The sequence below is a fragment of the Eptesicus fuscus genome, chromosome 4, assembly GCF_027574615.1.
Source record: "Eptesicus fuscus isolate TK198812 chromosome 4, DD_ASM_mEF_20220401, whole genome shotgun sequence".
Classification (NCBI taxonomy): domain Eukaryota; kingdom Metazoa; phylum Chordata; class Mammalia; order Chiroptera; family Vespertilionidae; genus Eptesicus; species Eptesicus fuscus.
The window spans coordinates 48,195,669-48,216,979 of NC_072476.1; the positions used below are offsets into that span (position 1 = coordinate 48,195,669).

Genomic DNA, 21,311 nt, shown 5'->3' on the forward strand with positions numbered 1-21,311 from the left:
TGGGATTACTGGGTCAAATGAGAGTTCCATTTTTAACTTTTTGAGGAAACTCCATACTGTCTTCCACAATGGCTGCACCAGTCTGCATTCCCACCAGCAGTGCATGAGGTTCCTTTTCCCCACATCATCACCAGAACTTGTCATTTGTTGATTTATTGATGATAGCCATTCTGACAGGTGTGAGATGGTACCTCATTGTCGTTTTGATTTGCATCTCTCAAATGATTAGTGACTTTAAGCATGTTTACATATGTTTCCTGGCCTTCTGTATGTCCTCTTTGGAAAAGTGTCTATTTAGATCCTTTGCCCATTTTTTGATTGGATCATTTATCTTCTTTTTGTTAAGTTGTATGAGTTCTCTGCAAATTTTGGAGATTAAACCCTTATCTGAAATAGCATTGGCAAATATGTTCTCCCACAAAGTGGGCTTTCTTGTTGTTTTCTTGATGGTTTCTGTTGCTGTGCAGAAGCTTTTTATTTTGATGTAGTCCCATTTGTTTATTTTCTCCGTAGTCTCCGTTGCCCTAGGGGCTGTGTCCATAAAGATATTGCTAGGACATATGTCTATTTTGCTGCCTGTGGAGTCTTGTAGGATTTTTATGGTTTCCCGTCTTACATTTAAGTCCTTTAGCCATTTTGTTTTCGTGTATGGTGTAAGTTGATGATATAGTTTCATTTCTTTGCATGTATCTGACTAAATTTCCCAGCACCATTTATTGAAGAGACTGTCTTCACTCCATTGTATGCTCTTGTCTCTTTTGTCAAATATTAATTGAGCATAATGGCTTGGGTCGATTTCTGGGTTCTCTGTTCTGTTCGATTGGTCTATATGTCTGTTCTTGGGCCAGTACCAGGCAGTTTTGAGAACCGTGGCTTGGTAATATAGCTTGATATCTGGTATTGTGATCCCTCCAACTTTGTTCTTCTTACTCCAGATTGCTGTGGCTAGTCAGGTTTTTTTTTTTTTATTCCAGATGAATTTTTGGAGAGTTTGTTCTAGATCTTTGAAATATGCCATTGGCATTTTAATGGGGATTGCGTTGAATCTGTAGATTGCTTTGGGTAGCATGGACATTTTAATGATGTTGATTCTACCAATCCATGAACACAGTATGTTCTTCCATTTGTTTATATCTTCCTCTGTCTCTTTTTACAATGTCCTGTAGTTTTCTGAGTACAAGTCTTTTACCTCCTTAGTTAAGTTTATTCCTAGGTATCTTAATTTTTTTGGTGCAATGGTAAATGGGATTATTTTTTTCATTTCTCTTTTTGTGAGTTCATTTTGGTGTATAAAAAGGCCATAGATTTCTGGGTGTTAATTTTGTATCCTGCTACATTGCTGAATTCATTTATTAGGTCTAGTAGTTTTTTGATAGAGTCTTTGGGGTTTTGTATGTTTAGTATCATGTCATCTTCGAATAAGGACAGTTTTACTTCTTTTCCAATTTGGATGCCTTTTATTTCTTCTTCTTGTCTGATCACTATGGCTAGCACTTCCAGTACTATATCAAACAGGAGTGGTGAAAGTGGGCATCCCTGTCTTGTTCCTGTTCTCAGGGAAAATGAGTTTAGTTTTTGCCTATTGAGTATGATGTTGGCTGTAGGTTTTTCATATAAGGCTTTTATTATGTTGAGGTATGATCCTTCTATTCTGTGAATGTATACCTTCTGCAGCTCCCAGTCTTCTGTGGATGTATGCCCTCTGGCAGCTCCCTGATTTTGTGAATGTATACCTTTGGGCAGCTCCCAGCTTTGCAGCCCTGTGGTTCTCCCTATAGACCCCGCAATTCCTAAAACTTCCTAAACCTGGCTATTTTACCCCTAAAAAACTCCTTTTACTTTCAGCTACAGTTTGAGTTTCTCTGGATAAAAGCTTTGTCTTATTTCCTTTTGTATCCCCAGTACTTGGCTGAAGGCTTGACACACAATAGGTGCTCTGCAAATGCTTATTGGATACATAATGTAAGCTTCTTCTTACCCGGTAGCAGGTAAAATGGATTTAAGGATATTGGACTTCCCCTTTTCTGTTGTTGCTCAGCACAATCCCTCAGGGCAATGGTGGGGAGGGGTTGGGGGAGGAAGTTTACACTTAAAGGACAAATCAATGTATTCCTATCTGCTCCCTCGTGGCCTTGAGTGTTAGAGCTAGGTTGGTCCCTCCCACTGATGTTCAGAGCATTGAGTCAAGGGGAAGTGAGAGGGTGCCTGTGGCCCTAGCTTGCATCAGTGTTCAGAGAATGTTAACATCTCTTGTTTACCTTTGCCTCCTTTGTCTCTTTCAGGTGTGAAGTCCACCTGGGAAACTAGGAAAGACTACAGACATGATCTAAGAAAAGAATTTTTGGAAAGTATCCTGATGCCACTTATCTATTCCCAAATATTCTCTATAGCAGCACAGGGCAGGAGGGAAGTAGTCAATGGGCTCTAAGGATCAGGGGAGGGAAAGAGTTGCAGAAAAGTGAAGCCCCTAGAAAAATGTGTAGGTGAAAATCATCTAGCTACATAAAATAACACATTCATACTAAATGAATTTGAGAATTATTTTATTAAGAAAGGTACCATGTCAATAACAAAACAATATGTACATTTTAAAAAGTGCTTACTGTTCATTTTGACCAATGTCATCCCAATAAATTTAATAAAAAAATAAAAAGTGCTTATACAATAAATTAAAAATGTATTCCATAAGTTTAAAAATATATATTATTTTAGCTTTAACAAATGCACTTCTTCAAGATCTGCTTGCATATACCACTCTTATCTGTTGCATAATTTTTAAAATGTAACTTAAATATTTTCACAATATTAATATGAAATTCTTTCAAATTGCTCCACTATATGTACAGCTTTTTGTGCGTACCATTTTGCTTCTACGTATTTCCTTCTTTTGTAAATTTTTAGTATGAAAGAAATGCCTGCCTTTTAAACAAAGGTTCATATGCTCTTGAGTTCAATTTTTTTTTTTCTTTTAGAAGGGAGATAGCTCTCCTTCTACTATACTTTTAGATTCTTCCCTTGAATAAGGCCCATGTAGTTCCAGCTGAGAATTACTGTCACAAAGCCAGTGGCTCAGACATCAATGCTACTGAAGTGTCCCTGACATTTGAGGGGTAATATCTCCCCCACATTATAAACCAATATTAAACAATAAAAGCTTACAAAAATAAGTTAAGAAACCCTTCTGTAATTAAAAAAATAACTAGTAGTGATCTTTTAAACGTCATAGAATTAACATTCCATCTACCTAATAAGGATGATTTATTTTGTTTCTATGAAATATGACTTCAATGAAGGTTCACTTTGTCTCTATTAAAAACGCATGAAACGACCCCACAATCCTATTAAGTTTGAGACTATTTTCTGGCATTCATTTATTTTGTCTTCTCTTTTCTTCCTTTTCTTCATTGCCTGGGTATTATTTTTCTGTGGAATAAGAGAATCAGTAATTAAAATTAATTGTCACTATCTTTAATGGCAGGATACATTGTCTTCTCTATGCAAACCTATTTCTCAATGTATTCCCCTAACATCTGCTTACTGTCTGGGCCTGTGTGCTTTCTACAGAGGAATGCCCTCCCATTTTTCCACCCACTTACTCATGCTCCAAGGCCAAGCACCACCTCCTTTACAAGGCTTCTGCTAATTGCTCAGACCTTTCTGTTGGAAACTCTTCTAGTGTTTCACAGTGTGTTTAATTTATCTTGGCTCTCACTTAAATGCTTTTTTTAAATTTTATTATTGCATCATGGGTATTCCCCATAGTGTTGAGCAGAGCAGAATGTCTTATACATAGGACACATTGAATATTTGTTGAATGACTAAATAAGTGAATAAGTTGGTGACTTCATGACCTCCTTGACAAGATCGTAAGTTCCTCTAAAATAGGACACATCTACATCTTCTTTACAGATAGAATTCAGGATTCCCCTGCCTTCCATCCCTTCTACCACTGAGTTGTGCCACAGACACCTGAAGGTTTTTCTGAAGAGGAGACTAAATTTAAAGGAAAAAGATTGCAATGATATTTTGGTGTTTTCCTCCATCTAAATTACTCTTGAGTCGTGACAGAGTGGACCTCCTATATACACAATATTTGGGTCAAGAAAATTTACCAGGTTATAAGCAAAAATCTTAGAATCTAAAATTTGCTAAATCACAAGTCAGTATTATTGGTCTTAGGCTCTTTCCTCAGGCTTGAATAAAGAGAGAATTGTGGGGGAGGGAAGAGATCAACCAAAGAACTTACATGCATAACTCATGGACACAAACAATAGTGGGGTGAGGTCCTGGGGAGGGGATGGGAGTAAGGAGGAGGTAGTCAATGGGGGAAGAAAGGGAGACATCTGTAATACTTTCAACAATAAAGATAAAATTTTAAAAAAGTACTTCAGACTCTCCCTTTCTTACTGTCCGGAACTTGATCTAGCCTGTTCTCTATGCTCTCCTTGCCTGGATAAACTTCACTGTGGCCATCTGTAGGTTTACTAGAGTCTCCTTGATAGAAGGGATAGAACCAAACCAGTTTTTCACATGTAGCCAGAATCACCCTATGGCTTCAATCTCCAATCCCTGAAAAAGTGACAGCCTTTGCCACACAGACTCCTCAGTGTGCAGGCTGATAGAGTCCATTGGTTAATAGATAGCAATCATACATATCTGCACTTGTTTCTCTTTGTCTTTTAAAAATTTGTCATCCAGAAGATAAATCCTCTGCTTCACTTACATGCTGAAATAAACACTTACTGAGTACTAGTCACATGCCAGGCACCGTTCCAAGTGCTTTTACTAATACCTACTCATTTAATCCTTATAAACACTCCAGGTGGGACTGTCAATATGATCCTCATTTTGCAGAAGAAACTGAGCACACCGAGGCTAAGTAATTTATCCAAGTTTTCACAGTTAGAAGTCATGGGGCTAGGATTCAAAGTCACGCAAGACTGTCTCCAGACTTCCTGCTCCTAACTCTGCACTACTGTTTTCCATATTTAAAGTTACGCATCCATTCAAATGCATGTAACTGCACATGCAAAAGCCACCATGTAAAGAGGCGGCAATACCACCCATACAAGCAATTAAGCAAACACAGGGTGAAGACTTGATGTATGACTTATCATTTTAAGAAAGAACGCACAATTACTAAGTGATAAGCCTCAGCAATGCTGCTCAAATTGTAGAATGGGCAAACATCTCATAAGAAGCCCATCCATACACAGGGACTGTGATTTTGGAAGGTCTAGGTTGGGTCCCTGGGAATTGGCGTTTTGGGCCAGTAACCTCCCATGCTCAGGCAGCCAGGTGACATTCTGACATATGTGGGAGGCTCCACACTCGCCTAAGGCTTAGAACCACACTTCTGTAAAAAGAATCAGAACCCTAGACATAAGTGGGTTTCGGTCGAGGTATCTATCAACCTAGGACTAACTGACAATCTACAGCTCCGGCTCACGTGCTCTCCAAAAGATAGAACCTGAATAAAAACCACAGACTTGTGCACTGGCACGAATAGCCCCTCTTGAATTCGAGGTTAGCGCCAAGATATAAAAAAGCGAGAGCGCTTTACGCTGGCTTACCTGCGTTGGGGAGTAGCCTGGGCAAGAGTTTTTGAGCGTAGCTTCCGTTCTTCTGGTTAATCCCTCGGGGAGTGACTTGCAGCCGGGGGTAGGATGGAAGGTGAGGTGCTCGATTTTGGTGAGGCAATCCGGCTGCGACGTTTCCGAGGAAAGGAGAACATGCCAGGGGGTGGGGTGGGGGGTGGGGGGTAGGGTTATAAAAAAACAGCGAAATAGAGTCGGTAAGCAATGAGTGGAAGGGGCAGCGGGGGAGGTGGGAAGGAACCGGGGGCGCGACAAATGGGACTCGGGTGGGGAGAGGGCTAAAGCGGACGCAGAAGGGGGCCTCGGGAGAGGAGCAGAAGGCGCGGAGGAGAGAGGACCTGCTGCGCCGCCGCTCGCCGCGTCCGAGGCGCGGGGCCGGGGGACTGCCGGGAGGCGGCGCCGCGGGCGGAGGTACCGCCCCGCCCCCGGGGGGAGGGTGAAGGGTGTGCCCCTGACGTCCTGCCCCATCCCAGTTTCCTATTTGCCTTCCCTTTCGTGGGGGTGGGGGGCCGGGAGCCTCTTCCGGAATCCCGCTGGGTTTCGAGAGAGACTTCCTCGCCCTAAATTGGGACAGACGTGGGTCCCCAGCTGGGCACCAGCCCAGACGTCCCGGCAGCCCCGTTTTCCTGGCCGGGTCGGCGTCGCCTGGGAGCCCAACTACCGCCCGCCCGGGGCTCTGCCCCCGGCTGGGTGCCCCTCCCCGGGATGCCTGGCGTCTCTCTGGATTGAAAGCCGGGAGCCCCGGGCAGCTACTCACCTGATCGTCACAGCTGACGGTGGCGTCGCAGTGGGCACACTGGAAGAAAGGGGGGAAAAAGCATCCGAGGAGAGGGTAAAGACGTGCTCACAGGAGAAACCCCACCACCCCGCTGTCGCTCCCAGGGGTGCAAGGTGCCCCGAGAGCAGTTTCTACTTCCGCACTTCTTTCCTATGCATCTGTTCTTGTCATGGACAGAGTAGTGAAGCATCGGGAATCTTCAGATCTGAAGATTCTGCTATCCGAAACAATATCAAATGGATCCTGGTCCTGGAGGGAGACTCCTCCCCCCCACCAAAGCAGGCACACCTGTGTACCTGCATACAAAGCAGGGCTGCACATGAGCGCAACATGCCACTTTCGAATGCCCACGTCTGTCCTAGAGCGAGCCATGCACGCATTTCACACATGCAGGGTCTATCCAGAGATTAGAATAATTAAGGGAACGACTACTACTGTGTTCTAAACAATCTGAAGCACATCTTATCCCATCGTGGCATCCCACGGCATCTAGAACATGAGACAGACCTGAAGGGCATCCTCACTGGTTAGGACTCAGCTCACAAGGATTCCCTCTTTTACTCTACTCTCTTCCTGACGGATCATGTGTTACCTATCAGTATCTGCTCCTCATCAGCATCTGCACACTTAATGTGTGACACTTTCTAGGTTGTCATTTTAGAAGCAGATATATTTCAATACCACTTTCAAAAGTTTTTTTTTGACATAATATTGGGTCATGATCTTTTCCCAATATTATTTTTCTTTCTTTTGAAAGTAAAATTGTGGTGTGTGTGTGTGTGTGTGTGTGTACTCTTCTGATGAAAACACATTGTTTTTAAAAAGGTTTCTTCACTTACCCTCGTCAGGTCATTAGAAATGATGTTCTGGTAATCCATTCTAATCTTCTCAAAGTCACAATCAGTGAAATTGCTGGTTAGCACCAACCCTACCAGTTGCAAAGTGAAGATCTTCCTGAAAAAAACTGACAGAACAAATAATAAGGCATCAGGCAATGTATTTGAAAACCCAGTTCCACCCCAGTTTCACATTAAACTCTTTCCACCCTCACTGAACTGCCTCTAGATATGCAAGGCCAGCCTTAGAGGCAAGTGCCCAGGCACTAACTACTCTTTGCCTCTTAGTCCCAGTGTACAGAAGCCCATATTCACCCATGCTGTTGCCTTAGGTTGGAGTCTCCCTGATGCTCCAGAGCCTTTTGGCTCCACATATATAATACCTAAACGCCTACGGGCCCTTTTCTCCTAGGCCAATGATTTTCCTTGATGTCATTTGCTTCCTTCATAGAATTCTGAATTGATGACATGAAAGAAAAAAAAAATAGGACTAGCCAAATCTATGGAATTTTAACCTTAGTAAAATAAGCAGGAATTTCCCTCTCCTCCTTTGATCTTTGCCCTAAATCCTTGATATGTGCCTGTATGTGCTTTAAAAAAGAGATACCCACACCTTTTTTCTACAGGGCCATTTCCAACAAGCCCCTTTCTTTTTCTTTTTTTTTTTTAAATATATTTTATTGATTTTTCACAGAGAGGAAGGGAGAGGGATAGAGAGCTAGAAACATCGATGAGAGAGAGACATCGACCAGCTGCCTCCTGCACACCCCCCACCGGGGGATGTGCCCACAACCAATGTACATGTCCTTTGACCGGAATCGAACCCGGGACCCTCCAGTCCTCAGACCGACGCTCTATCCACTGAGCCAAACCGGTTTCGGCAACAACAAGCCCCTTTCTTGATGGAAAAAATACCCCCAAACAGCATCCACTCTGAGGACTGGGTTCATGCCACACACACTGAGCATTTCCTTTGGCCAATTTCAACTGTTGCTTTCCCTCTCCTGCGGCCACTGAGAAAACCCATGTGCTGGCTTAATGGGATGCTTTAAAGTGTGGGTGCAACCTGAGGCTTGGGCTGAGTTTCCGTGTGAATGGATTAAATGTGCAATAGTGACCAGAATCTTAAGAGGCAGGAACGAGAAAATGCTGAAGTGAGTGGGGAAAAGTCTGATGGTCAAAGCACCCTTAAAAATTTCGGGCTGGCGGGGGTGGGGGTGGGGATCTCAGGGGCGATGGTCTCCTCTAGTACTTCCACAGGTTTCAGACCACTAACGCCAGCGTCCAGTCACCTTCCCAGGCTCACCCCTCAGGCCAAACCTAAGAGCTAGGACGCTAGACTCCAGCAGTGGGACCAGACGGCGCGGCGGGAAGGTGCTGTCCAGCGCGCCGCGATCCCAGAGGCTGCGCTAGTCCAGCGCCCTGCACCCCGCGCCGCAAGCCTGGACAACTTTGCTTGCCTCAGGTCCACGCTGGGACCTGAGCACCCTCACCTGTTTCAGGAACGCGAGAAGCAACGCGATGGAGGGCACGTATGTGAACTGGCAACCCCTTGTTAACTCAGCCAAGGAGAGTTTAAATTCAGGGAAGTGAGTCAGGGAGAGTGCCAGAGAGGATGCCTAGCCGCCTGTGGCTCTGGCAATGCCAGCAGCGTGTTAAAAGGACGAAAGCCCGCCTCTTAGCAGGCTGCTACAGGACTAATCCCGCTCTCCTGAGCTTGACCCCCGGCCGCCCCGGCTCTCCTGACGCCCAGTTCTCCTCCCTCCTCCCCCCTCCCCTTTTTCCTGTCGGAGCCTGAAGAGCCCTGGTCCTTGGGAAGTTCCTGGTAGTCATCACCGGAGCCCCCAAGGCAGGGTGACCCGCGTGAGTCCTGGCAAATGTCACAGGCCACAAGGCACCTGGGCACAAGAGGAGGGGTGGCAAGGGCAGAGAAAAAAAAAGCCCAGTCTCCGTGTTGGGGGTTGGGACTCGAGCCAGAAGTGAATTTTTTTTCCATAGAAGGCGCTCAGCAGCTGTACCCACACAGCCAGACCCAGTTCTCTGGTTAAGGCCTGAGGATAAAGGTTGTGGCTCTAACAGCAGCGTGGGAAAGCCTCAGATTCACCGCTGACTTCAAAGGTGGGCTTTTCTGGCATCCTGGAAGTCTAGGGCTGAATGCCAGGCAGCATCCTTTGGTAAAGAAGCTCCCCCGCCCCCACCACCAATTTGTCAGGGTGTCCTGGGATGATGCCCAAACCATCTTTTGTGATATTAGAGGTGTTCCTGGTGGACAGCCGGACATTGGACAGGCAGACAGGAGATGAAGTCACAGATCTCTTCCCTGGGTGAAGGTATGCTGGTGGGGCAGTAACAGAAGAAAGGCGTCCCTGGCTGAGGTTATATTTCCATTTTTCTAGGGTGTAACCGAGCTGCCTCCTTTTCTTTATTTCTTCCTTTAAAACATTACATCTAAGGCAACTTCGAGATGAGGCAGACAGGGCGCCCCCTCCTCAGGCATTCTAGAGGATGGCTCTTAGACTGTTAAACACACTGCTAAACATTTGTCTCTGGGACCCCCTATTTCTTTGTCTGTAATTGTGTGACCTCTTAAATCACTCCAATTATATCACATTTCTGCTTAAAAACTCTTGGTAGACTCCCAGTTGCCTTGCCATTTACAATCATCTCTCCCCTCTTGGCTCTGTGCCAAGCATGTCAAACTCGCAGGTTGCATGGAGCCCACAATGAATATTTTTGCAGCCCAGCCAATATAACGGTACGTAAGAAACATTATAATAAAAATTGCGTGACTTAATTTTTACAATATCCTGTTATACATAATTATTAATAACGAACTACTACATTCGCTAATGACTGATTACTATAATCGTGTTGCATTCACTTCCTTTACCCGCCTTACGCGCGCAGGCGAATTATTTCTCTCCACTAATACTAGCAGCGAATATTTTAGTAGCCGATTGCCAGGTCATTAGTCTTGGATTGACTTGTTTGGTGTGCACAACAGGAAATATTTTACTTTCGGAGAACAAGAAAAATAGGTTATTTGCGTTACACTTATTAATTTGTGCAGTTATTCAGTGTCTGGTAAGTTAACGTTCAAGAAAAAAATATTAAAATGTTCTATTATTTAACAATGGATGCAAAACTCTGGGGGGTGAGGGCATGTATGGGTGTGGGGTAATGTAAGATATGTACACATATAATACCTCAATAAAAAAAATTAATAAATTAAATAAATAAATAAAAGAAAAAAATGTTCTATTATTTTATGTTAACGATTACTCTTTATTTCAGCCCTTTGTATTCAGCATGTCTCTATCAAAATAAAACTACGTTTCTATGAAAATTGAAGCTTTTGTTTTTTTGTGGCTCACATGAACTTAAACCTGTTTATCTGGCCCATGTTAGCCTTTGAGTTTGACATGCTTGCTCTATGCTGTCTTTCTACCCTTATCTCCAAATTGTATCTAAAGTAAACATGCTCTAAGTGTGCCCTAATCTTTGTTCTTTCAGCCCTCACACCCTCAGATTTTAACTTTCTCCTGTTATTCCATGCTCATTTCACTGGCCATCTACTCAAAAGTGGTCTCCTACCTGGCTGTGACCTCATTTTCCTTTAAGCCATATTTATCTTGGACTTCCCTCTTACGACCTCAATTCATTATGTAATATTTCAAAAATACTTTCTACTTTATTTATTTATTAGACTGAGTTTCTTTAGAAATAAGCAATGTTTTATATTTAGGTATTTGTTCAATATCCATTTACTTTTTCCAAAGACATTTGAAGTGATGCGCAATAATTTCATTGGTGCAAGAAGGTAAAAAACAGTCAAGATGAGGCAAAATAAAGGATAAAAATAAAGAAGGTGAGGCTCAGTTACAAGGAATGCCATAGGAAAACATTATTAAGAACTGGAGAATTAAGACAAGTTCAAAAGTGAGTTCTGATCTTCCAGTCATTGCAAAGAAGAACATAAGATGGGCTCTACAAGTTTATTAGGGAAACCATTTTTTTCCTTAGGACTGTGGTCATCATCATAGCCACCATAGGTCCTAGTCTTATATGCTGTATTTAATAATAGATAATTAAAGATACTCAATAAGTTGAAGTATATTAACTTTCTTTTAAGACCATTGTCAGGAAGCAAATAATTTCCTATTAAAAGAATCTCTCTAAAAAGATTCCTTTTTCTAGCTTTTTGCTGCCACCATCCTATAATCTACTAATGCCTTGCCTGTGGTAACCATTCAGGTAAGGGCATCTCTGAAATTTCATGATGGGCTAAAGAGCTTCTCATTTTCCCTCTCTTTTCATTTGTTCAAATGCTGAATGTGTGAACAGTATCTACATGTGTAGTTTGGGAAATCCTAGATTATGTCAAGAATTGAAGTGAGATCATTTGTATCACTTTGTGATTACTCAGAGAGCTTATGCAATTCTCTCACCCATGAATGGACCAGAAAATGACCTACGACACAACTCTCTTTTCTCCTACCCTAACTAGAAAGATCTGTCATTCACTTATTTCCTTAATATTTTATTTTTTTAAAGTAATGGTTCCCTTTGTTTTTCATTTCCTTATCTCCCCCCCCCCTTTTTAAATTTACTTCCTTCTTCCTCTTCTTTAAACTGTCATGAAAATTTAAGTAGATTGAAGTTGACTGGGAGAGGGAAAAGGATTCTGTATTTTAAAAATGTATTAAATCATAAAGTCTTTGGACTTAAAAATGGAATGGATACCAGGTAGGTTGAGAAAATGGGAAACCTCTTGATGAAATGTAAGAGATTTCCTTCAGTGGAGTAAGAAACATGGATGATGCCAACCTTATCTTGGTAATATTTTAGAAAGTGTAACAATGGACTTTCCCCAGCAGATGGGTGTTTTTTTTGGGAGGATTGGAAGTAAAGAGATTGCTGGTTATATAATCACTCTACCTCTTGGCTTTTGTATACTTATCCAAAAAGGAAGGGCTATACTTTGCAAGGGTAAACATTTTTTCTCTCTTGAAATTTTACCTACATTGTTCATAGTTAGGTACAGTATTTATATAATGTAAAGTATGTCAATGTGAGGTCAATGCAGCAGCTACATATCTATTTGACCCATTAATTTTGCATTGTACATTTGCACTAAAGCAGCCTTTTGTTGGTCTGAACCATTGATTCATCAAATTCCATACATCCTCTAGTATTCTTTGGGGAGATTTGTAGACCAGAAAGTGAAGTGAGTTAACTATGACAAATGTGAAAAACATACCTTTTACTTTGTTTCATGTTCAGGCCAGTGATACCTGCATGGTCAGCCTATGGATCAGGGAGTGAAAGAGACTAAATCCTATCTAATAAAGAGGGAATATGCTAATTGACCATCACACCCTCACAAAAGATGGGGGCTCCCACAGCCAATAAGGAGGGAATATGTTAATTGACTGCCACGCCTCCAAAGATGGCGGCACCCACAGCCACAAGATGACGGTGCCAGTCACCTCAGCCCCGCCAGGATGGCAGGCACATGGCATGACCGGGCCCACCCCCACGTGGGTCTGGCCACTCTGTGTGCCTGCCTCCAGAGTCCCCAAGTCCCCTCAGCCCCCCATCCACCCAGGATGGGCCCAAGGCACAGGCAAGCCTTGGGTAGCGGCTGCCCAGCCACCCAGGATGCCCGAGGCTCAGGTAACCAGTGCTGGCCAAGGCTTGCGCTGCCAGCAGTGGCAGCAGCAGAGGTGTGATGAGGGCATCGCCTTCTCCTGATCGCTGGGTTGCCTCCTACCCCTGAGAGCTCCCGGGCTGTGAGAGGGGTCAGGCCGGGCTGAGGGATCCCTGCTCCAGTGCATGAATTTTTATGCACTGGGCCTCCAGTATATGCCTAAAAGCCTAGTGCTTACAGTCATTACTCTGTTTGCAGGTAAAAGATCTTGCTTGCTTTACTGTTTTTCTGCAATCTAATAGGAAACAAAAAGGGAGAAGATTTTTCAATAAAAAGGTAGTTATTGAGTTTTCTTAGAATGTTTCAAAAGAGTTGTAGAAGAGGCCAGAGTTCAAAAATAGTTCCAATTTTAGATACTTTTGCAAGGATAGTTACCATAGTTGTAAATATAGTATCTTCTATTTTCCCCTCTAGATATACTCTCCACCCTTCCCTATCTTGCTTTGTACCCCAGAGGCTACGCTATTCAAGTGCCCTGTGCCCTATGCCGCAAGCCTAGACAACTTTGCTTGCCTCTGGTCCACGTTGGGACCTAAGCACTCTCACCTGTTTCAGGAACGTGAGAAGCAACGCGATGGAGGGCACGTATTTGAATGGGCAACCCCTTGTTAACTCATCCAAGGAGAGTTTAAATTCAGGGAAGTGAGTCAGGGAGAGTGCCAGAGAGGATGCCTAGCTGCCTTAGAGGATGCCAATCAAAGGCAGCGAGAGGACATGCCCCGGCAATGCCAGCCGAGTGTTAAAACGACAAAAGCCCTGAAAAGTCTCCCTAAACCTCCAGTTTCTGGTTGGGTTCAGCCAATTGGAAATATTGGCAAGAGTTCAGAAGGTAGGAGGACAGTAAATTGGGATTTTAATCCACTCACTCCTTTTGTGTTAGCTCCTAATAGCTTGCATGCTTTTCTTTCCTAAAGGCCCCAACCCCTGTTAGCTGACCTCTAGAACTTGCTACATTCTAGGTTCTGGTAACCATTTCCTTTCTTTGTCTCTTTATCAGCTAAGGGTGATAATAGCTTCTTCTTCTTGCTAGCCTGGGGTTACTGTTCCATTCTAAACATCACAACTTGGCTGGGCCAGATCCGGGTTATATCCATTGTTCTGACAACATTTATTAATAAAGCTTCATTTTACCCTCAAAAGTGGCACCATTTAAATAATAAGTTTATTAATATTGATGATTTCCCTACTTATATCCTTTATAAATAATTCCTTTGTTACCCAATTTGAGTGTGCCATTTGTTTCCTATGGGCCTCCTGACTCATAAAGTTACCTACAGTTGTCAGCAGTATGTGATCACTTGAAGCCATCAGCTAACATTCCTGTCCTTTACCTTGTGGGATCAGACTAGTTCTATAACTTTTATAGAGGAAACAGTGATCCTTAATATATAATTAAATTATAATTTTTTTAAAAAAAAGTTCTTGCTCTTTTCTCAACAGTGAAAGATATAAGAAATTTTTCAGTTTTCCTTTTATTGCCAAATGACATCCTTTTCTAGTAATATTGTTAGACTGGATTTGCAAGAAAGCTACACACCTACTTAACTCTATTGTGCAACTTGCTTAGTAGCTGAACCCTCATTGTTTATATATAAAAGCGTCATCAGAAAAGTGACCATTATGTGAGTCAAGTGGTAGGCATTAGCTTATTTCTCATCTGGTATGTTTGAGGTCCTCCAAGTAGCTCCCCTATGGTGAGTCCCACTATTATCAATAATAATATCTGAGTTAGGCAATCACTCCAAGTATTTCCTCTGTCAAATGTAATAAACCCCTCACAGCCATTTTATAATCATGCTACATTATGGTCTACTTTCTGAGAATGGGTTGCCTGAGAATTCCAGACTCATGGTGAGGGTGAAGGGAGGAAAAAAAAAACAAGAAAAGAAGGAGGAGACTGTGGAAAGTTGAGGAAGATAAATGGATAGCAAAGATATATATAGTGTCCATTAACACAGAGAATAGTGTGGTGAAGGGCTGGGGTGAGGAGCAGGTACGGGCTAGAAGGGGTCAATGGGGAAAAAGAGGCGACATCTGTAATACTTCAACAATAAAGATAATTAAAAAGGAAAAAGACATATAGTGTCTAAGAGTTTGACCTGGGGCATGTCCTCAGGTGGGACTGTCATTTAGAAAAGATCTTGGGCGTTTAGAGCAGATGATCAGCAATCTATAACCTGTAGACCAAATCTTGTCCACTGTTCTTAAAAACAAAGCTTATTGGAACATAGCCATAACCTTTTGTTTTCAGCATTGTCTCTGATTCTTTTTGCGCGGCAAAGATAGAATTGAATAGTGGAAATGGAAATCATATGGCCTGAAAAACTTAAAATATTTGTTATCTGGCCTTTTATAGAAAAAATTCATAGACCTTTGGTTTAGAGGCTCATTCCACTTAACCTTATAATGGATTTGGTTGTTGACTCTCTATACCTGTACAATTCATTTATCAAAAAGACTGTCACCAGCACCTAAGGTCCCGTGTCTCCAAAACAGTAATCTCTCATGAATACAATCTTTAAATCAAGGGAATCTTTCCCTTCTCTTCTTACATCCACCTCTGTTCAACAAAATTTGTAGTATAAACTCCTAATTCACACTAAGTACCTAGGAGTATTGATTAATTACACTCCCAAATTCCCCAAGACCTTTCTCATCTATGCCTAACAGTTTTAAAGGTTCAAATCTCTTTTAGAGAATAGTTGTTGTAAAATGCATTTGAAGAGATGAAATCTAAAAACAAAGATTTACAGTAAGTATTTCATACAGTAGGTCCTCAGGTTATGTCAGAGATCCATTCCTATGGCGCGACGTAATGCAATTTTCGCTGTAAGTCAGAACCCATCTACATAAGCACCCATGTCACTCACATGGAACACATACACAGCAGTAATGAAGTGAAATAGTAAAAAAAATATATATATATTAAAAGAAAGTTAACAATTCCTGACCTTTACTTGTGGTAAATGAATAATAAAAAACATAAAGCACATATGTACATATGTCTAAATGATGGAACTTTTTTTATATAAATAAATGGGAGATGGTGACGTAACCACGAAATGATGTACATCGAGTCTGGCATAACCCAAGGACTGTCTGTACTTTGTTATTTGACAAAACCAGGAAATTGCCTCAATAATTCCATATCTCAGAGAATACAGTCTACTCTCATCTTTTTGAAAGAAGAGATTTATAGAATTGTAGTGTAGGTGTATTCTTTTAGATGAATGTGCCCATTGATAACTTCACAAGAGGCCTGGTGCACAAAATGCATGCATAGGATGCGGTTCCTCAGCCCAGCCTGCACCCTCTCACAATCTGGGACCCCTTGGGGGATGTCCAACTGCTGGTTTTCTTTTGACTACTTTTAAGATGTTCTCTGCCTTTGTGTGTGTGTGTGTGTGTGTGTGTGTGTGTGTGTGTTTTGTAGTTTCCCTCTAATGCATCCAGGTATTAATTTTCTTTCTCCTTGCAGTCCTCATAGTTTGGGACCCTTTGGGGATGTAGCAGTATGCCAAGTGGCAGGTGGCCAGGGAGGAGCCCGAACCAGGGCTGGGTGCCATGCCGCTCATGTTCATCCCGGCCCGCTGCACCTGCTACCACCACTCAGTAGTGCTACAGCAGTTGGGAGAGGCTCCCACTGCTGCAACTGCGCTTGCCAGCTGTGAGCCCGGCTTGAGCGGCGCTTCCCCTGTGGGAGCGCACTGACCACCAGGGGGGAGCTCCTGTGTTGAGCGTCTGCCCCCTGGTGGTCAGTGCACATCATAGTGACCGGTTGTTCTGGTCATTAGTCATTCTGCTGTAGCTAACACTTAGGCTTTTATATATAGAGATTGTAACTTCATTCAATGAAGAATACTTACTTTACCTCTAAATCCACACTTGTCTGATACAATGAGTTGAATTACCTTTCTCATTCATATTTTTGTAAAGTCAGAGTTTTTTTTTTTTTTTTTATTGAGGACAGTTCTTTAAGTGATTTCTTCTACAGGACAATATTTTGTAAATAATCTTAATAACTTCAAACCTATGCATTTTATTTTAGAGAGAGAGAAAGGAAAAGAGAGAGAAACACTGATTTGTTGTTCCACTTATTTATGCATTGGTTGATTCTTTTCTTAAAACATATAATATGTATATTTATATATTTTTAAATATTTTTATTCATTTCATAGAGGAAGGGAGAGGGACACAGAGAGATAGAAACATCAATGATGAGAGAGAATCTTGATTGGTTGCCTCCTCTGAGGCTTCAACAGGGGCATGTGCCCTGACCAGAAATTAAACCATGACCTGGTTCATAGGTTGATGCTAAATAACTGAGCCACTCTGGCAGGGTTGATTCTTGTGTGTGCCCTAATGGGGGATCGAACTCACAACCTTGGCATATTGGGACAATGCTTAACCACTGACCGACTCAGTCAAGGCTGAAAACTTGTATTTAAATTCATCTATGATGCTTATATCTACATTCTGTTTAGGGCATATCACATTGTCTCTTGATATCTTAATGTAACTCAATTATATTTAATATTTATTAAGCAACAAGTATTAGTTGCACAGAAGTAAATCCAAAGATTCAGATAATGTTCTATGGTGTGTTTTTATTGTTTTATAAATAAATGATTTTTAAAAAGAAACAGGAGTTAATAATTGAAATTATTATTTCATTACTAATAAATAAAATTATTAATTTAAAAATAATTAAAATTTAGTGTGTCAATTAGTAGTCTGTACAAAAATCTAGAGATGAAGGCATATGGTCCAACTTTGATCCAGAGCTATTTGTTTACACATTTTGTTTTCTTTTTATGTCTCACTGGGATGACTTGAAGCGATGTTAATATATACAAAACCCCTTGAGTATATGGAGAGAGGCCCATTTGTACATCTTATTAGTTAAAATGCAAAACACTGAGTGTACAGGCCTCCTTTCATCTTCAGATAAACTGCCCACCACTAGGTGTCTCAGGGGGAACGCACAGCATCACAGGCACCTGAGAAAGTGTTCCTGAGCAATTGCGTAATGAGCAGCCTCAGACATTGGTATCTTCTTTTGCAAAGAGCTTGGAGTGAAAACCTTCATGAGTCATTATTTTCAGTTGCAGAGTGAGGCTAAGTTTCGTCTGTTCAGACTGCTATGACGTAACACCACAAAACTAGGAAGCTTAAAAATAAACATGTATTTGTCATAGTTCTGAAGGCTGGGGAGTCTATGGTCAGGGTGCTGGCTGATTTTTTTTTTTTTTTTTTTCTGGTGAACGCTCTCTTCCTGGCTTGCACGTGACTATATCTTCACATAGTAGACAGAGAGGTCATCTGTCTGGTGTCTTTTCTTAGGACATTGATTAGGGCTGGGACACAACACCCACCATGCAGGCAACACAAACTCATGACCTCACCCAAAAGCTCCATCTCTATACCATTGCATTGTTAAGGCTTCAACACTTGAACTATAGGGGGACACAAACATTCAGTCCATAGCATGCATATCTATCTGGTAAGTTGCAGAAAAGAAGCATTTCCGTAAGTGAAAACTATTTTGCCATCTTTTCTTTGTGTTTGTTTCTTTTTTTTTTCTGCTTTCTTTTAAATTAATTCTATATTTTGTAAATAATTATTTTTATTGCTTTATTTTTATAGTTGTGTGTGTGTGGCTGCTTTCGAGTTACAGTACATATCTTTAGATTACCATAGTCTAACTTCAAGTAATATACCATTTCATGTCTAGTGTGTGTGTTATAAAAGTGTATTTCTATTCCCCCCCCCCTTAGCTTCTCTCCATTTGCTGCTATGTACTCTATTTAAAGAGTCAATTATATATATACTAGAGGCTGGGTGCATGAAAATTCATGCCCTGGAGTGGGGGGTTCCTCAGCCCGGCCTGCCCCCCCTCACAGTCTGGGAGCCCTCAGGGGCAAGAGGCGAACCGGTGATCAGGGGAAGGCGACATCCTCATCACACCTCTGCTGCTGCCACTGCTGGCAGCGCAAGCCTCAGCCGGCCCTGGTTTCCTGAGCCTTGGGCATCCCTGGGCAGCTGGGCAGTCACCATCCAAGGCAGCTCTGGGCGGCTGGGGTGCTGAGGGGACTGGGGGACTCCAGAGCAGGTGCATGGAGCAGCCAGACCTGCCTGGGAGCAGGCCCTGCTGTGCCGTGCTCCTGCCGCCCCAGTGGGGTTAAGGGAACTGGACGCCACCATCTGTGGCTGTGGGTGCCACCATCTTTGAGGACGTGGCAGTCAGTTAGCATATTCCCTCCTTATTGGCTGTGGGCATCACCAACTTTGTGAGGGTGTGATGGTAAATTAGTATATTCCCTCTTTATTAGATAGGGTATTAAATATATTTTTATTGATTTCAGAGAGGGAGATGGAGACATAGAAACATCAATAATGAGAGAGAATTATTGAGTGGCTGCCTCCTGCACGCCTCCTACTGGGGATCAAGCCCGCATCCCGGGCATGTCCCCTTGACTGGAATCGAATCTGGGACCCTTCAGTCCACAGGCTGACACTCTATCCACTGAACCAAACCAGCGAGGACAAGAGTCATTATATTTTAAAGAGATCTTTAAAATAAGAAAAATTTACCATGCATATTTACTCATGTAGTTATTTCCTCTGCCCTTCTTTATGTGCTGTGTAGATCCAAATTTCCCTGCAATAAAGGAGGTTTTAGGGGCATTTTTTTGTAGTTCAGATTTGCTGTAATGAATTCTTTCAGCCTTTGTATGTCTGAAGCTCCCCTTCACCTATTTTTGGCCTTCAATTTTCAAATATATTTTTTTGGATATAGAAACCATCCCCCCCCCCCTTTACATTATTTTAAAGATTTTCTGTAAAGTCAAGTGGCTTGAATTATTTTTAAAAAGAAATCTACTGCTATCCTATCCTTATGACAAATTGATGAACATATAATATCCTTTTTCTCTAGCTGCTTTTTTTTTTTTCACGCTGTATTATCTTTAATTAAGTACAAAGACTTTTCCAATCATGTCACCTAGAGCTCACTTCACCTACTGCTCTATTTGGCTGCCAGTCTCTCATCTCTCTCTTCAGCAATGGTGAGGCGGATACCCTTTCCATGGGGAAGGGAAATCCACGGTTTGTTGCCTTTGCCAATTACAAAAATGTTGGAGAGCCGGGTGGCAAAGCTGTCGCCATTGGCATCTTTCACATGAACTCCATCAAAAGAACCAGGGTGTCTCTCTCTCTCTGTTGGTGATCATGCCAGTTTTTCCCAGGTTAGCACCTCCAGTCACCATACACAGGTTACTAGTGTCAAACTTGATGCAATCAGTAATTCTGTCAGTCTCCAAATCAATCTGAATGGTGTCGTTCACCTTGATGAGGGGATAAGGGTAGCAATGGTGCGAGCATCATGGGTTACCAGATGAGGGATTCCTTTTGTGCCCACAAAGATCTTCCTCACTTTGCACAACTTGTACTTGGCCTCCTCAGGTGTAATACAATGACAGCAAAGTGGCCCTTCTAGATCAGGTGGAAATTCTCTCCAGTCTTGTCAATGCTGATGACATCCATAGAACCAGCAGGGTAGGTTATATTGGCTCAGACCTTGCAGATCTTCTTTACTTTATCTCTTGTTAGAGCATACTTAAGTTTGTTCCTTAAGGAAATGATGAGAGGGAGACATTCTCTCAGCTTGTGGAGACAGGTAGATGGCTGAGTAGCAAACACACTGGTCAGTTTATCCAGCACCCAATGCTCTGGAGCTGCTGCTACACGCTTCAGATGCTTCTTGCGACCATGAGCCATGGCTGCATTAGGCAAAGAAAGAGGCCTCTAGCTGCTTTTAAGGTATTCTCTTCATCACTGTTCTCTGCCCTTCAGCTTTATTGAGATATAATTGACATAAAACATTATGTAAGTTTAAGGTGTACAAAGTGTTGATTTGATAGACATATGTATATTGCAAATAATTACCACCATAGTGTTACCTAACACCTACATCACTTCAAATAATTACCATTGCTTTTTTATGGCGAGAAATTTAAGATCTCCTCTCTTAGTAGCTTTTAAGTATATAATACAGTATTATTAATTACAATGTTGTAGTGCAGTTCATTGATTCCTTATGCATTTTCCCCAATATTTTCTGTTTCATTTTTATTGATTCTGTTTTTATATCCCCAAGTTAACCATTTTTTTCTTGCTGAACTCTAATATGCTATTAATGCCATCCAGTGTATTTTTAATTGAAGATGTTGCATTTTTAATCTCTAGAAAGTTGATTGTGGATTAAAAATTTTCTATGTTTCTATTTAACAAACTCAATCTTTTCTCTATCTAATTATAATATGACATACAGTTTTATTACCTATTTAATGTTCTTTTTACCAATTCTTTTTAAAAAATATATTTCTTTA

At 41.8% G+C, this 21,311-nt stretch overlaps 1 protein-coding gene and 1 pseudogene across 1 annotated transcript; both read right to left on the reverse strand.

Moving 5' to 3' along the window:
• Positions 1 to 2,532: 2,532 nt before the first annotated feature.
• TSLP (thymic stromal lymphopoietin) lies at positions 2,533 to 7,550 on the reverse strand. The gene is made up of 5 exons (XM_054714284.1): positions 7,527 to 7,550; positions 7,215 to 7,339; positions 6,355 to 6,393; positions 5,574 to 5,705; positions 2,533 to 3,423 (listed from the first exon to the last, which is right to left on the reverse strand). Exons 1-5 carry the CDS (start codon positions 7,528 to 7,530, stop codon positions 3,310 to 3,312), a joined length of 414 nt encoding a protein of 137 aa, XP_054570259.1. The 5' UTR covers positions 7,531 to 7,550; the 3' UTR covers positions 2,533 to 3,309.
• Positions 7,551 to 19,870: 12,320 nt separating this feature from the next.
• Positions 19,871 to 20,700, reverse strand: LOC103288728 (40S ribosomal protein S4, X isoform-like; annotated as a pseudogene).
• Positions 20,701 to 21,311: the final 611 nt, after the last annotated feature.